A 17,713-nucleotide genomic window follows, 5' to 3' on the forward strand; every position below is an offset into this window, starting at 1 on the left:
TATTGATTTATTACACTCCAGATAACAAAATAAATAGGCAAGCAGTTTACCCCTAAGCAGAGCATAAATCGAAAAATTGTGAAAATATGTACTAATGTCATATATTGATACCTTTGAACCTTTAAAAAATTAATCATATATTGTTTATAAGTTAAGTCATTTAACTAATTCGAATAATTATTCCTGGAAATATATACCCAAGCATTTTGATGAGTTAAAGTATTTTGATGAGTTATTAACAACGAAAACTATGAATTTTGCGTATAAAATGTCAACATGATATAATAATATAAAAATTATAAAACGCGCAGATTAAATTTATAACAAATCATATTCGAAAGTAAAATTAAGTAATAATATTCGTATGAGTAACATTTTATTTGTAAAAGTTCTGATGCCAATTACAATCATTACCATAATCAGATAAACATGGCCATAAACTTTTTTTGTCCTAATTAGCATATAATTGGTGAAAGTCTTTGGAGAACGAAACTACACTTCAGTTTTTAGTCCGACTTTGAGCAAAGATCAAAGGGTCCCATAATTTTAAACCCGGTAAATCATTAAGTGGTTGCGTTAGACTAGTAGTGTTAAAGATTTTGTGTTTTTTACAAAATACGGAACAACTTAATGTGAATTCTACTGTAACGAGTACTTGGTAATGACTGGTGTTGGCAAAAAAGGCATTCACAATATCAAAGAAAAGGAACAATGTGAAACATTGAAATCGCCAAAAATAACATATAAAAAGGATTTGTCAAACCAGTTCTAGAATATTTACATATGACGAGATTGTAAGAACTTCTCTACGGATAATTGTTTATTGTGAATTATTTATGAAAAATTTGCCGCCATACTTAAAGCGTATACTTTATATAAGGTAATGAGGATATACCGCCGTTGTCTAAATCTACGTTATACAGGCTTCTGAAAGAAATTGGATTTCCTTATAAGAAACGTGGCCGAAGAAGCATCATGGTGTATTCATTGGCGCCATAATTATTTGAGAACTATCTGTATCTGTATCTGTAGAGTAGGGAAGGTGAGTTAAGTTTCACAGCACTTAGTCCACAATTGACCCATTGTGCATCCTCCCAGGGAGCTGTCACCCGTTGCTCATTGTCCATCCTGCCCTTTCTAGGAGGTTAAGATTAAGATTTTGCAGATTGTTTGTGACTTTCTTAATATGTGTTGGATTTGTATTTGATAAATGGATAGAATAAACATATAATATGTATACAATATTTTATTTTAAAACCACAAACATTTTAACTGAAATCCATTTAAAGTTTAAATAGGTAAAAAATACTGTTCTTTAGGAAAAACTACAAGCACAAACAAAAGTTTATCCATCACCACTTATTTCGATTCATGCAACGAAGATAAATAAATGCACTAAAGTTGTTTAATACTGTAATATCACTGCTTGTTTCTTATTTATACTTTTTTCATGTCCAACCAAATACCACCAACAACTTGAGGGATAATACTGAGTGGTTGCAACTTTAAAGGCTGTATAGTTTTTTTATTAAGAGATACTTTGAAGTCTTTTAGAATGTTGGTTAAGGCCACTTTTGTCTCCATCAAGCCGAATCGCATACCTAGAAGATAAATAATACAAATGGTTTTCCTAATTTGCAAAAAATAAATCCTGAATCAATTTTTTAATGTTATTTAAACAAAGTTATTATTTTTGTAAGGGCAAATTTATAAACTGAAATAATAAATACTCATACAAACTAATCATTTAAATACACATAAAAACATCAACAAAAATTACTAAAAGGCTACAAATTTAATGTTCAATTATTCATTTCAGTTTGTACTATTTATAGAGACAGCATATTATGTTGAGCTTGCACAATGAGATTCGACAATAATGTTTTCCAAGTAAAATGTTCAAAATTTCAAATAGACCCATGGGACATTTTTAAGGGATCATTTGACCCAGCATAATTCACATATAAATTAATACCACAATACGTAACATCTTTAGAAACTATGCCACCAATTTTTATCGACACAGGTAAGGTAAACTTACCACTCAAGGGAAAGGCATTTTGGTCAAACATATATGTACGGCATTTGTAACTTAGGTAGGACAATCATTGATTTTCGGAAAATTTTGACATTTTCGGCAATTTGATACAGTACGGCATTTTCATACAAATATGTAGTTTCGCATCGTTATTTAGATTACTTTTTTTTTCAGTGCCGTACATATCAGATGGTACAGGGATAAGAAATCTAGGGAGCAACTCTTAACTTTAACCCCCATTCGTTGAGGTCATTAAAAAATGTACGGCCCAATTCCAAGAAATGATTACTTGCTTTACTTTTTACCACTTTATTCCTATTTCTTTTTATTATAAAATTAAATAATCATAAGTTTTATCATAAAATGGAATTATAAACAAAAATAACTAAAAATTTTGAAACATACTTTTTTGAGGCAATTTTACAAAAAATATACATCAGTGCAATATTATAGAGGGTTTTTTGAAAAATAATTTTCACTATAAATTTGTTTAATTTCATTAATTTCTCTGGATTTCATAGTGCTCCGAAATTGACCGGGTTCTTGAATAAGGGGTGGTGCAAATGATTTTTGCGCTGTATCTCGTAAACTAACAACCCCACAGAAAATTTTATTAGAAATTATTTGTAGCAAATTAAACTATATACAACTTGATTCCTATTACTTTTGCTTTTTAGTGTAAAATGGGAAATAAAAAAAATTGTTAACAAAAATAATTAAAAATTTTTGAAAAAATTGCTCGGCAGAAACCACCTCTCAAGTCACCCCATTTGTACTACTTAAAAATAGAGGGGTGTGCCCTTAATTTCTCACCCCTCTACCAGCCGATATGTACGGCACTGCACAAAAGTAACCTAAATAACGATCTGAAACTATGTGTATGAACATGCAGAACATAATCTCTAAATCCTTATACACACAAGCATAAAGGTGTAAGTATCGGCAATATTAACTGATTTACGAAACACCGATCTCAGAATTCGCTACAGTCTTTAGTGACCTTGTCATATATTGAGAATTTAGGACGAAGTACCCCCAACTACACTAGAGTTTTGCATTGATACACACCATACTAAGGAGCGTTGTTTAGGACAATGAGATACCTAGGAATACCAAATCAAAATATGTTCAATCTAGCACTGCAGAAAATATTGCATATCACAAGCTGGGTATATAAAAGTCAGTGCAAATTTTTGGCTATACTGATGATATTAATATTGTGGAAAGAACAAAAAACGATGTATAATATAAAAGCGAAACTACAAAATAATAATGCATATAGTCTCAATATACGTCTTAGAGACCAGGACTCAGGAATAAAATATAAAAACATTGTAGGATGTTTTGACCATGACCATAAACAACAAGAGCATTACTTGTAATAAGCTGAAAATTTTGTCTGAACTGTATAACATCCACAAATGTGATATAATGTGCATAAATAAGACTCAACGTGACACCTCGGGATATAGACCTAAAATTGAGGAAATGTATCTAATCATCCAACTCCTACGTACGAAACATGAAAAAAACATGAAAACGCCATCCTAGTGAGGAGAGACAATGCTGTAACATCAGCAGAAAAAAACATGCCACAATAGAATTGAAATTCTGAGCGTCGAATTAGAAACTTGTACAATGACCTCTGTCTACAAACTCCCCTGGAGAGATTGTGTATTCTCTCTTCCAAAAAATTTCGCATCTCAAAAACCAGATTCATCATCGGAGATTTAAGTAGCCATAATATCTATTGGAGCTTTGCGTCAACTAACAAAAATGAAGATCTTGTGGAAGATTGGGCTGAACAAAACAACCTGGCATTGTTGCGCGACCCAAAACTATTACAATCGTTCCAAAGCAAAATATGTAAGAAATAGTTTAGAAGAAAGTTTATAATAACCCGGATCTCACCTTTATCACCATTTCCTCCTATGATTAATGTGTTAGAAAGGTTACAAGCCAATACTAAAACAAGCAACCGTAACAAAAAACCGTATACAGTACTAAAAAGCTTCCAAAATACCTTTCTAACGAAAGTTTTACTTAAAAAAATATAATTAGAAATAATATACTGACAAATTGGAAACGCAAGTGGAAAGGACAGCCACGAACCCCGAAAATGATGATGCCTTCATCGAGCTTGTAAAACGAACCTCTTGTAAACACATACCCAGAGAATGTCAACAACATTACAGATTTAGTCTGGAGGACGAAGTAATAAACATAATGGCAAAATACACCAAAGATTTATTTAGAAAAATTAAGGCGGAGATATATGAGAGGTTACATTAGATACTGAACGCCTTAAGACAAAAACGATGGAGATAATGCACGTGCTATTTCAATACGTGTCTTAATTTCTTTGGTTTGGTCTACATTTGATGTTATATATGTTCCTAAGTATTTTTAGATATCCACACTCTTAATTATAGTATCTTCAACAATCAATTGAATGCTTGCATCTGCTGATTTAGTCATGATCATGCATTTAGTTTTCTTCAAATATCCATATTCCTGACAGCATTCATTAGGGCGTTGCATTACGTTCTGTAAATCATTGTTGCTATCCGTCATTATTACCGTATCGTCTGAAAAACGTAAGTTATTCAAAACTTCTCCATTGATAGATATACCTTCTACTGAATCTGAGAGAGTTTCTATAAATACTTCTTCATTGTAGACATTAAAGAGTAGTGTGTGTTCTGGTTGTCAACTCTTACCTTGGCAGTTTAATTCCAACATGGCGTCAATATCTTTTTTTTAATATATCTACAAACTTTTTATGTTGAACCTTATCAAATACCCTTTCAAAACTTCCAAAACATCAAGTAAATCTCTTGATTTATGCATCTCTGGGCCAGCACATACAAGCCGAACAAAGCATCTCTTGTGTCCATACCGTTTCTAAAGCATATATGATGTTATAGAACTTTCTAAGTTCATTTTTTTCCTTAGTAATTAGAGCTCTTGCATAATCTGGTTTTAAAAGGTCCGTTTTCTTCTTCAATGCACTCGTTTTTCCTTCTTCCTGAGTTCTTTGTATGTTTGCTTCTTATCCCGTGTTTTTCTTTGTTGTATAAATTTATATGCATAATCTTTTCTTTTAGTGATATTTTCATATTCATTATCGAACCAACCAATAAATAAATTATTATTTGAAAAATTTTATTTAGATACATATATTTATGTTAATATAAAAAATAATTTCTTAATCATCATTTGATAACTGATCTGAATGATACAGCGATTTTACTTAAAAAATCTTAGACGAAATATGGACTATTCCATATCAATTGACGGGCAGCATATATCACTAAAACATAATATAATTCTATGTTCTAATTAATAGGCCTTAATTTAAAGACACGGCCTAGGAACAAGCATAAATAATAGCATTATAGTCCAGTCGGGATGTCATTTGACCTTGCATGACGAGTAACTACAAATTTTATTGTTCTAAATTTTAGAGCTGATCAATATTCTTCTTCTTCTTCTTAGTCGTTAACCTGATGCAGGTATCGTGATATCATGAAGCTATTCGCTAAATTTCCCAATGTTCCTCCACGTTTTTCTATCTTCTGCCATTCTAGCACATTCTGACAATGGAGCGCCAATGGTAGCAACAATGTGGTCCGTATATCGTGTGGGAGATCTACATCTATTTCTTTTGCCTTTTACTTTTCCCTGGATGGTAAGTTTTTCAAGACCATTTCTTCGAAGCACATGTCCAAAATAGCTTATTATTTGTTCTGATATTTGTGTTCTTAGTCTTTTCTTTATGTTTAGCTGGTCCAGTATGGATTCATTTGTTCTTCGGGCCACCCATGGTATTCTCAGCATTCATCTCCAGCAGTACATCTCAAATACATCTATGTTCTTTTGTCTTTCTCAGTAAGGGTCCAGCATTCCGATGCATAAGTAAAAACTGGAAAAACTAGACTTCTTACTAGTCTCATTTTTGTATCGGTAGTTATTTCATGGCTTTTCGAAATTTTTGTTAATTTTGCCATAGCGCTTTTTGCGATTGCTCACCGCCGCTTTATTTCTTCAGTAAAGCCTCCTTTGTTGGTTATTAATGAGCCCAGATACACAAATTTATCTACAACAGCGATATTGTTTATCATGACCAGATGATTTTGATTGTTGTTAGCTCTGTCAATTATCATGATTCTCGTTTTATCTCTGTTTATTTTAAGGCACATCGTTAAGCTTACGTCTTCTATTTGTTTTAGCAGGTGAATCAATTCAGCTTCAGAACTAGCGAGGATAGTAGTATCATCTGCATATCTCAAGTTGCAAATCTTCTTCCCGCCAATGGTGATGCCACCGTTCCAGTCCTCAGTAGCTTTCCGCATTATCCATTCACCATAGATGTTAAATAGAATTGGGCTTAGTATGCAGCCTTGTCTCACGCCCTTTGTGACCCTGAAACTATCGGTTAGTTCCCCATTTATTCTAACTCTGGCATAATTGTTATTGTACAGGCTTTTAATTAGCAGTATCAGATGATTGGGGACTCCCATTTCAGACAAAATCTGCCACATTTTACTCCAGTTGACCAAATCGAAAGCTTTACTATAATCTATGAAGCACAAATATGTTGTGATGTTGAATTCTCTGGATTTTTCTACAATCTGCCGTACGTTTAAAATTTGTTCTCTAGTACCACGTCCGGGGACGAAACCTGCTTGTTCCTCAGCAATGTCAGGTAGTAAAAAGGGCTTTATCCTCTCGAGAATAATGTGTAAGAGTATCTTACTGCAATGCGCAATTAGAGCAATTGTGCGATAGTTGCTACATAAATCTTTCGCTCCCTTTTTATGTATGGGAATATAGTGATTGTGTCCAGTCCTTAGGCCATTTACCTGTCTCTCACACTCTTTGACAAATTTGATGTATTATATCCACTCCAACGTCATCTAGGGTCCAAATCATTTCAATAGGTATGTAATCTGGATCGGCAGCTTTCTGACTTTTTTGCCTCATAATTGCTGCTTCAACTTCACTTTTGAGTACGTCAGGTTCCGTCGCCAAACTGGCATCTTCTTGTTGTGATGGGGCGTCTGTGCTTTCCTCCATCATCAGTCGTCCACAGTATTCTTACCATCTGTGTAAAATATCTTTTTTAGAAGTGAGTAGAGTTCCGTTATCATCTTTGATAGCAAGGTAGTTTGGTGTAAAGGAACGAGTTATCTGCTTTATTTTTTTAAATATGTCTCTGGTCTTAGTTTTGGTTTTATGCCCTTCTATTTCCATGCAGATTTTGTTCAAGTGTGTGTTCTTGTCCTTTTTGCAGAGTCGTTTTATTTGACCGTTCAGCGCTTTATAGGCCTCTTTATCACTTTCACCGTTCAGTCCTGTGGCTTTTAAGCACTTCCTCTCCTGTATTTCAGTCCACGTGGAGTCTGTTATCCATTGTTTCCTTCTTTCTTCTCTCTCACTCTTAATGTTTTTCGCAGCATTATGCAATATGGATTTGGTGTTTGTCCATATGCTATTTGAGGACTCTTCTGGATTTATTGATTGTTTGAGGTCACATAGCTTTTGCGTTGCGGCTTTTTTGTACGGATCGTTATATCTTAGATGCCATTTAGTTGTTGTATTTCCGGTTTTTGGACTGTTTCTTAACTTCATGCGAAATTCAGCTGATAAAAATTGATGGTCGCTATTACAATCTTTTCCTGGATAGGTCTTAACATCCTTAACAGCGCTCCTCCAACGGGTTTTTACCAGTATAAAATCTATCTGATTTCTGTATCTATTTCCTGGTGATATCCAAGTGTATAGTCGTCTTGGGTGATGTTGAAAGCCTGTATTAGTAACAAACAGGTTGTTGTCTATACAAAAGTGTAGCAAGCGTTCTCCTCTGTCATTTCTTTGGCTAAGTCCATATAATCCGACGGTCTCTCGCAAGTAATGATCTTCTGTAGTTACACCAATTTTAGCGTTGAAATCGCCTACGACTGCTGTGATTTCTCTATTTGGAAGCTTTCTAAGCGTCTGCTCCAACGTACTATAAAATGTTTCGATCTCTTCATCGTGAGCTTCGCTTGTTGGGGCATATGTTTGTACTACATTAAGATTAACTGGACTGGCATTCATTCTGACAACAATTATCCGATCGCTGACGGTTATGTATTCTTTTACGGAGGTTTTAATGGCATTATTTACTATCACTGCCACACCATTCCGAGATTCGTTATCATTGCCGGAGAAATAAATATCATTGCCATTTTTTGACGTATTATGTCCTTTATCCTTCCAGTGGGTTTCAGATAGACCTACAATGGCATAATTGTGTATCTCGTTTTCCACTACATCCAATTTTCCGGGTTCCAGCAATCCTAGAACATTCCACGTACCAATTTTAAGGGTGCTCCATATTTTTTTTACGTTTATTCCAGACTCAGAGTTTCCATGGCGTGCCTGGTTTCTCACAACATCATTGCCGGTAGCCCATTTCACACCATCAGCCCGGGACGCTGATTGGCGCCAATTGCTAGAGGTCATCTTTCATGATAGTTCTTGGGGCAAAGTAACGCAGTGGGGCCCCACTTTCTTCTGCGTGGTAGAAAATAGTTTAGAGTAAGGAAAGAGAATAATGATCGTCCACCCTCGAAAACCTAATAGCCAATCGGGGTCGAAAAAACAAGAGTTGGCCAAGAGAGGCCGATAGGAAAAATAAAAGACATTTTACTCAAGACTAGTTGAAGGAGAGTAAAATGTGAAAGTTCTCATGCAGCGCCAGATGCGTTTCATGAGAGTATGAGTATTAGTACACCTTGTGTTCCCGCTCATATATCGGGGTACTGACTACAGGCAGTATAGCTCGTCCAGCATGCTATAGCAAGAAGAAGAGAGTGTACACCATCTCATAATGTAGAAACTAATACACTCCATCTCCATGGCCTGACAAAATCAATCAATATTATTCTAAATTTAATATCGCGACTAAATCCCACCGTTGCGTTAGCTGCCATCTTGAATTTAAAGGAAAACTGTTTTTGTTCAATAGCTCCGCTATGTTTAACTTTTCGACAACAATGGTGAAAATTGAAATTGCTGCAAATGCAATTTCCTACAATTTCTTTTTTGAAATTTTTTTTGTGCGGTTGATATTTTTCTAGTTAAGGGAGAAAGTAGTAGAGGTGGGAGAAGCATAATTATTCGATTGTCTCTTTTAATATTAACTTTATGACAAGAATGTACATAAACAAAAATGCAGAGAATTATATTTTGTATAATTTTGATATCTATCATTTTTTTGCTAAAATCAATATTTATGGTAGTAGGTTCGTTCATTTTAATAGTTTGCTGCTGATAACGTCAGCATCTAGGGTTCGTTATTCGCTTATATCTCGCTTTGCTTGTCATAGCTGTATGACCTTAAATGTTGATTATAGCACAAAAAAGTTAAAAAATCAAAATTTATTAAAATACAATTCCCTCTATTTTTATTTATGTACATTTATGTCGTAAAGTTAATAATAAACAAGATAATTCTATAATTAAGTATACTTAATCACTATTTTCCCCCTTAACTCGAAAAATATGGACTGTACGAAAAAATATGCAAGGAAGAAATCGTAGGAAATCGCAATTGCAACAATTTAAGTCCGTATCATTTTTACGAAAAGTTTAAAATGGTTGAGATGCTGAACAAAAACAATTCCTTTATAACCAATTCCCGCATTCGCGCGTTTACCACACAGGACCTTAAATATTGATTTTAGCAAAAATAGAACAAATCAAAATTATATAAAATGTAATTCTCTCCATTTTTGTTTATGTACATTTATGTTCTAAAGGTAATATTAAACGAGATAATTCAATAATTATGCTTCCCCCACCCTCTTTAACCATTTCCCCCTTAGCTCGGAAAATATCAATTGCACGAAAAAATGTGTAAATAAGAAATTGTAGAAAATCGTATTTGCAACAATTTTAGCTATTACCATTTTTGTCGAAAAGTTGAAAATGGTGAAGATATTGAACAAAAGCAGTTATCGTTTAAATTGAAGATGGCGGCTAATGCAACAGTGGAATTAAGTAGCGATTTTAAATTTACACTCATATTGACCCTCTTCCTAAAGGTTAGAATAATTGAATTTTGGGCAGCTCGCCATGCAATGTTAGGCCTTTTTTTCTAATCTAATCGTCTAGTCCAACGTCTAATATTATTTATAAAACAAATATATCAAAATAAATTTATACATTTGGTATTATACGTGTATTGTGATACTCAGGATATTAAGTTGTATTATACTTAATAACTGAATTCAACAATAGAAGTAAGCTTTAAAAATATAAATAAATATACAAACCTATACATAATCTTGGTCCTTCCCCAAACGGAATATGTGCATACTGATTTCTGTCGTGCTTATTTTCATCTGAAAACCTTTCTGGATCAAATACCTTAGGATTTGGATAATACTCTTCATCATGATGTATTCCCTTGATTGGTATAAATACACGCACTCCTTTTTTAATTGTTACGTCATAACCTGGTACGACATAGTCTTCAACGCAAACTCTGGTAACGAACGGTGCTGGTGAATGTATTCGTAACGTTTCTAAAAAATATATAGAAATCGTGATTATCTTTATTTATTTAGGTCATTAATCACTATTTTAGGGTTTAAAACTTACATGTCTAAGTCATACAATAAAAACCACATACATAATTCTAAACACATGGTTAATCTATCTTTGTCAAGGTCTACTTTTCTTCTCTACTTCACTGATTTTCTCTGCAAAAATTCTATAAGTACTCTGCAGGACTAATTCTGGAATTGTTTCGATTACGATTATTCCCATATGTCTTAACCAACCTACTTATGATGTAACGATGTGCATCACCAGTTATCGCCGCCGGCTAATCTCCACCCTGTGCGTACGCCAAATTCTACTTCCATCGATGAGCATTGGAAATGGAAGACAGGCAACAGTATAAAACAGTGTGTGTCACAAGAAAATCGAGTTCAGCGAGAGTGCTGATCTGGTGGGAACTCCACCGAGCTTTTGGTTATTGACCAAAGGCCAATCGTCTAGAAGTTCTATCAGAGTGTTGATCTAGGAACAAGTCCACTGGCCTTGGGGTATTGACCGAAGACCAACCGCTTCTGCTAGAGTGTTCTTCTAGTGGAAGCTCCCGAATCCAGTATTAGAGTGCTGACGTGATACCGAGCCGTTCCGTAACTAAGTGTTGATTAGTCACTTCCCACTTCTTGTTGGATCGAGTGCTGATCGATTCGTCCACCTCTAACCCAGGTTATTCCTTCTCTTTAACGTGTGTATGTCTACATATTGTATTTTCGTTTCTATTTTTATGATATTAACCGTATTTATTTTTCGCAGGTATAAACAGTGGGTCATAGCGCAGTAGATACCGTCGCCACGATTGACATTTTATTTTTTATTGTGCATATTACCTAAAATCTAATTTTATTTTGTTATTTATTTATTTCTAATATATTTTTATTCAAATTAAACCTATGTTTTACTGAGTCTACTGCCTAACAGAGCTACCCGTTGCAATTTCTATTTTTTCGTTTGTTTTTTCCTGTTTATTGATATATTAATTTCTCGATAAAATAATCTTAGAATTTTTTCTGTCCGTCTTTCCAGCAGATCTACACCAACTTTTCTCAATAACAAGATTTCAGAGTGGTATATTGCTATTGATCTTATTTCTTACTATCTGGTTAGTATTTTGCTATTATTGTTTTCAATAAAAATCGTGGGATTTCATAAGGTCGATTAATACTAGTTATCAAATTAAAAGAAATTTAGTTCAAATTAGTTCCTACTATAGGGTCAATTACTCTAGTGAGTGTATAAGATCCCCGCTCCCAACTGTAAAACCCAAGTAAGGGACAGAGCAAAATGATGCAGAGAGCTTAAGAAGGTCGCTTAAGGGTTGTAACACCGAGATAATGATGATGATGTTTGTAACACTTGCCGTGCTACAATAATATTACAAGGCCAGAATCGCTCGTTGTCGAAGAGAATAGGGCGGGGTTATAGAAACTATATCGTATTTTAAATTCAAGCACAATTAGATAATATGAAATTATTATTTATTATTGGACGCCACCCCTGGTTTATCCTCGAAGGGGAAGAGCAAAAAAAAATTAAGATTTATTGAAAGTTTACAAGAAAACTATTCTTTATTATTTCTTAGTAATGAACAAAAAGAAAACATTAAAAGTTACGTCATCCCAAAGGGATTCCAAAATATTATTTTATGTTAACATTATCATAAACAAAAAATCTTTGCATCGTATTAAATTAAGAATTGGTTATAAAGAAAATGAATGTATATATTATATTAACCCCAAATTTCGAAATTTGTTTACATTGGAAATAATATAGTTATTTATCAACTAGGAACAATGAAGAAAATAAACCTTTAAATTAAATTAGAACACTTCACTATATTTTCATTTTTTTTTTGAGTTCATAATCATTTCTGTTGTCTTGAAGGTAGGTATAATAAAAATTGGTACAACCTTAATCTGCTCTGTTTCTCTTCTTATTTAATCAGTCACCAAATAAACCATTGATTCAGCTACGTACTATATCAAATCACCACCATCCTAGATAAGAGGGGTTAGGGATTCCAAAAAAAGATACTGCTACTGGGCCATGATCTGGAATAACTCCATAGCAATACTATCTTGCGACGAGTATTAGAAATATAATAGCAGCATTATAGCCTCTCCAATAAGGGTCTAAAAAAATAAATATCTATCTGAAATATGGACAAGAAAAGGATTTATTTGCTCACCTCTGAATTGAGACCCACTTTGGAAACACGTCTTAACGGTTGGACGGTCTTAACAGAAAAGAGCGAAGCGCTATCATGGCGCCTGAATCTGGAAATTGGGCGTGAGTGACAAGTTGAAAAATATGCTCATCTACCGGATATATTTGGGAATTACAGAAGAATCCTTGAGTCGGCTACAGGTAGGTACTTGACAGATAGATGGGGCTATTAGTTTTATTAAAAAAAAATATAATCGAAATATATAATGAGTTTCTTTTAAATCTTTTGAAACGGTTACACAGCCCTCCCCACGATTTCAACTGGGTACCAGCGTGGAATCGGACTAGGCATGGTGGCACACCATACTAACCTTTTCAAAAGTGGAAATAGATATACGGAGAGGTAAGACAAACAGAATGGACAAATGTAGCTACAATCTGGACTCACAGAATCCTTCTTTCACAACTCACGTGGGAACAACTCAAAGATTTCAGAACAAAGCGAAACAGAACGCATAGAAATGACTCAACTATAAAAATGTAAACAAAAAAATTGCATTCTCACTCTCAAAATGCATAGGGTATTTCACCTATAACCAATATCATGAACAAAGCGGAATAAAACAAAACATATCTACAAATCATTATTTAAGACCAAATGCTCGCATTCAATCGAAACAATATAATTAAGATATTATTATTTGAAATTTCATAAGTAATATAAAGCAAAACATACTAGTGTTGTCACCAAGATACAAAACAGATAATTTACTGCGTAGTCGTTATGAGACCTAACACAATAAAACACAAAAAAAAATAATGTTATCGTTTGTTCGGAAGCGTAGAGTCTTTCATCTATGACTTAATCCACGAATAACATAAGAATAATAATACAATCGTATCATTAACGCCATAAGATACAAAATACAAATGTGTCATCGTTTGTTCGGAAGCATAGAGTCTTTCATCTATGACTTAATCCACGAATAACATAAGAATAATAATACAATCGTATCATTAACGCCATAAGATACAAAATACAAATGTGTCATCGTTTGTTCGGAAGCATAGAGTCTTTCATCTATGACTTAATCCACGAATAACATAAGGTAATAACGCAGCGCGTCATTATAGACACATTTAGAAATACACAAATAAAAGGAAAGAGTTACTAATAGTTCAAAATTGGGTACATTAAAGTTCTACAAAGACAAGCCTTAATAAGTTTACTGGGAAAGGTAGACATCAGAATTTCTGTAAGACACATCTATATTTAGAAACAAAAAAAAGGCTGATGTTTAGTTATTAGTATGACAACTAAAATTTGTGATAACTAACGTGTATCATCCGCCTATAATAGGGACAACATTGGTAGGTCAACTTCGGGTAGGGTCAACTTCGGGTAGGGTCAACTTCGGGTAGGGTCTAAATAATTCTAGATTACATAACTAAACAAGTATTGGAGAACTAAAAAAGTTTCCTGACGCGGGAGGCTGTTATTCTAGATTTATTACTGAAATAAAATTATGAATGGCTTATCATTCCGACGAGTCAACTAGCGGGAATCCGCTTACTTCATCCCTAGCCTTCCTCAGTGTCTGGCCATTCAGAATATAGGATGTTAGACAGCAATAATCTTTTCAAACATTATTTTGGGGGGTTTCGAATAGAGAGTCGAAATTCGAAGGTCTTCACACTAAGAGTAAAACTTAGGCAAAATGAACAGATACTATAATGAACTATCATTGGTAACTAGACAGAGGAATCTTGATATCTTTGGTATAGATACCAAAAAAATTACTTGGATTTATAAATCCGTAAAATAAGATAAATTGAATTTTGTATCCACTTGAAGACAACTAAAGGTATGTACAATTTATTGTAATATAAACTAACATAAGCATAAAAATATCACATTCTACCAAGGCATTCTAAAAATAAAATGAGATTAAATTTTGCAAACACCCTTAAAATCAATATAGGTTCTTGGTCGGGGTAGCACAAACTCAAGATCTCGATCAATACAAACTAGAGAGAGAATAATACCGAAGTAGAATAAGATAAGATAAAAATAAAATTTATGTCGAAAAGAAATACGACATATATACACATATACACATATATACATATATATACATATATATAGAAATGTAGCCATAAGCTCCCTTACTATTAAGAATCAGCAGATTCCGATATCCGACGTTATAAATAGGAAGAAATCAATATTTTTATTATTATTGTAATTATTATGTTTCAATAGTCAACTTTAAATCATTAAATGTAGTAGTTTGTAGAATTTCTCAAAAATTGTAACTTATTTTCGAAATAAAGATTTTTTTTTGGGAATATCGACGTTGAAGAAACATTTCTGGCGCTGCGAACCACAGGATATTTCATACAGAAACATAGTCGTTTCCTGGTCTACATTAGTTTAATGAAATCCTGAAGAACCTGGTAAAAGAGAAAAATGTATTGGAAATCAAACACGATCATCCTTGCGTAAGTTTTTCCTTTCTTTACCATTGTTTATGAGCATTTATTATTTTAATTGAATTCTTAAACATTTACATTGAATTTATTATTTATTGTTTATTGAATTTATATTATTTATAACATTTTACTTCAACGAATTTTTATATATATTTGCATTTATATTTTTTGCATATATTTTATGAGTACATTGAATGATATTTCCCAAAATAGTATCGAAAATTTAAGTTTACTATTCGACAGTTTAAATCTAAAAATAAAAAGAAATCTACAAACCTCTAAATCTAAGCCTGCATCTAAATTACGTTCCAAAATGCCGATGACCAATAGCGATATTGCTAGCCTTTGCTCAACTCTGCCCGAATTCTCTTCTGGAGACAACCTCTCCACCTTTATCAAAGCAGTAGATAATTTAATAGTTTTCTTAGGCACCCAAGATTTAAATCCGTCCCAAGAATTTATTTTAAATTCCCATATCGTATCTCGAATTAAAGGAGAACCTAGAAATTTCTTAAACTATTCTAATAAAACCAATTGGACAGAAATTCGTCCAGCATTATTAACTAAATACGGAGACAGACGTTCCGAAGACATATTAGTAACACAACTATCCACTACCGTCCAAAAACATAGTGAATCCTACGACAATTATCATCAGAGAATAACTACAAATCTGAACGACTTACTCCAACACATCACCCTAAACGATAATCCCGCGACAGTAACATTTAAAACTCCATATTTCAAAAACATTGCCCTCAAAACTTTCTGTACCGGAATCAACGAGCCTTATTGCGAATACTTATCGCATTTTGAATTAAATTCCCTAGAAGAAGCCCTTCAAAAGTGTATTGCCTACGATAACCACAAAAATCAACAACAATACATGAACTTCCTTAAGAGCCAACAAAACAAAAAGGCCCCACTCAAAAATAAACCCTATCAATCTTCGAATAATCAAAGATCCACAAACTTTCAACCCACATACTCAAACTTCCAACCCACGCATTCAAATTATGTGAGACCTTCAACTCACAACACAGAGCCCAATTTTAACTTTACTCCACAACAGAACTATAATTTTCCTCAGAGACAAAATTTCAGTTCTCACGAACAAAATCAATCCTTCCAACGAAACAATGTTCCGAAAAACAACCAACAAAGATTAAATAAATATAAAGCTCCTCGACCCCAACCAAATTTTGCTACTCCAATGAGCGGTGTTCAAACTACCACAACCAGAAACCATCAGCCCATGACAATTACAACTAATAGAAGCCACAATTTTCACATAGACTCAAATGATACCCAATATTTCGAAAACGATTTCGAAAATTACGAATCCGAACAAGAGCCCGATTTGCATGATGAAAATCATCAGGATTTTCAAGTCATCCCGTTACACGATCATCCACCCCCTGTATAAACCTACATAATATCGAAAGTTCCCCTGGGTTACCTTGCTTCATTACACCCAAAACACATCTACGCGTTTTAATCGATACCGGCGGTTCCCATTCAATTTTAAATCCGCGAGCTCTCAAACTATTTGATAAAAATCATATTTATCGAAAACCTTTTTCGCTAACGTCAATGAAAATTACTTCCAAGCACGACTTAAATATTAAGACGCCACTATTCCTAGAATATGGAATTCCACAAACATTCGACGTAAAAATTGCCGACTTTAGTCAATTCTTTGACCTCCTCCTTGGAACTTACGATCTGAAAAGATTCCACGCCACAATTAGCTACGCAACTCATACTTTAACCTTTGAGAATCCTCACGTTAGCATTCCATTTGAAACTTTATACCAAAAAATTCCAGTAAGCGTTCATAATGGCGAAGTTTTATTGCGTGAAAGACACTTTCAAGGTATCAAAATTCCCAATTCTATTCACGTTGCAAAAAACGGCTTTCTAGACACTTTCGACTTACCTATGCCTATGAAATTTAATAAGAGAATTGAAGTTGAGAACTTCTGTAATTATAATATAGTAAAAATTCCAACGACGCATTTTAACGAAAACAAAATACGTACTTCGCACTTGAATAACGAAGAAAAATATAAAATTATAAGTCTTTGCAAAAAATTTAAAGACGTATTTTACGATGAAAACAAAAATTTAACTTTCACATCAGCTGTTAGACACGAAATTAAAACTAAGGATGAAAATCCAATTTATGTAAAGGGATTTCGGCATCCCAAAGCAATGCAGGAAGAAATAAAAAAAACAAATAAATAATTTATTATATAATAAGATAATTCGACCGTCAATTTCACCGTACTCAGCTCCAGTTTGGATAGTACCAAAAAAAGCTGATGCCTCAGGTCAGAAAAAATTTAGATTAGTAATTGATTACAGGAAGCTTAATGATCATACTGAAAGTGATCGCTACCCACTTCCTCAGAT

The 17,713-nt window shown here is 33.6% G+C and overlaps 1 protein-coding gene across 3 annotated transcripts in view; it reads right to left on the reverse strand.

The window, feature by feature from the left end:
• Window positions 1-1,228: 1,228 nt before the first annotated feature.
• Window positions 1,229-17,713, reverse strand: part of LOC140452494 (cytochrome P450 6a2-like) — a 66,742-nt gene continuing 50,257 nt past the window's right edge. For all 3 annotated transcript variants that reach the window (XM_072546806.1, XM_072546798.1, XM_072546814.1), the window contains exons 7-8: window positions 10,363-10,614; window positions 1,229-1,601 (exon numbers count right to left, since the gene is read on the reverse strand). In XM_072546806.1, the coding sequence (XP_072402907.1) occupies window positions 1,438-1,601; window positions 10,363-10,614 (416 nt within the window). In that variant the 3' untranslated portion in view covers window positions 1,229-1,437. The remainder of the gene's footprint in view (window positions 1,602-10,362; window positions 10,615-17,713) is intronic.

This window comes from Diabrotica undecimpunctata, chromosome 1, assembly GCF_040954645.1.
Source record: "Diabrotica undecimpunctata isolate CICGRU chromosome 1, icDiaUnde3, whole genome shotgun sequence".
Taxonomy (NCBI): domain Eukaryota; kingdom Metazoa; phylum Arthropoda; class Insecta; order Coleoptera; family Chrysomelidae; genus Diabrotica; species Diabrotica undecimpunctata.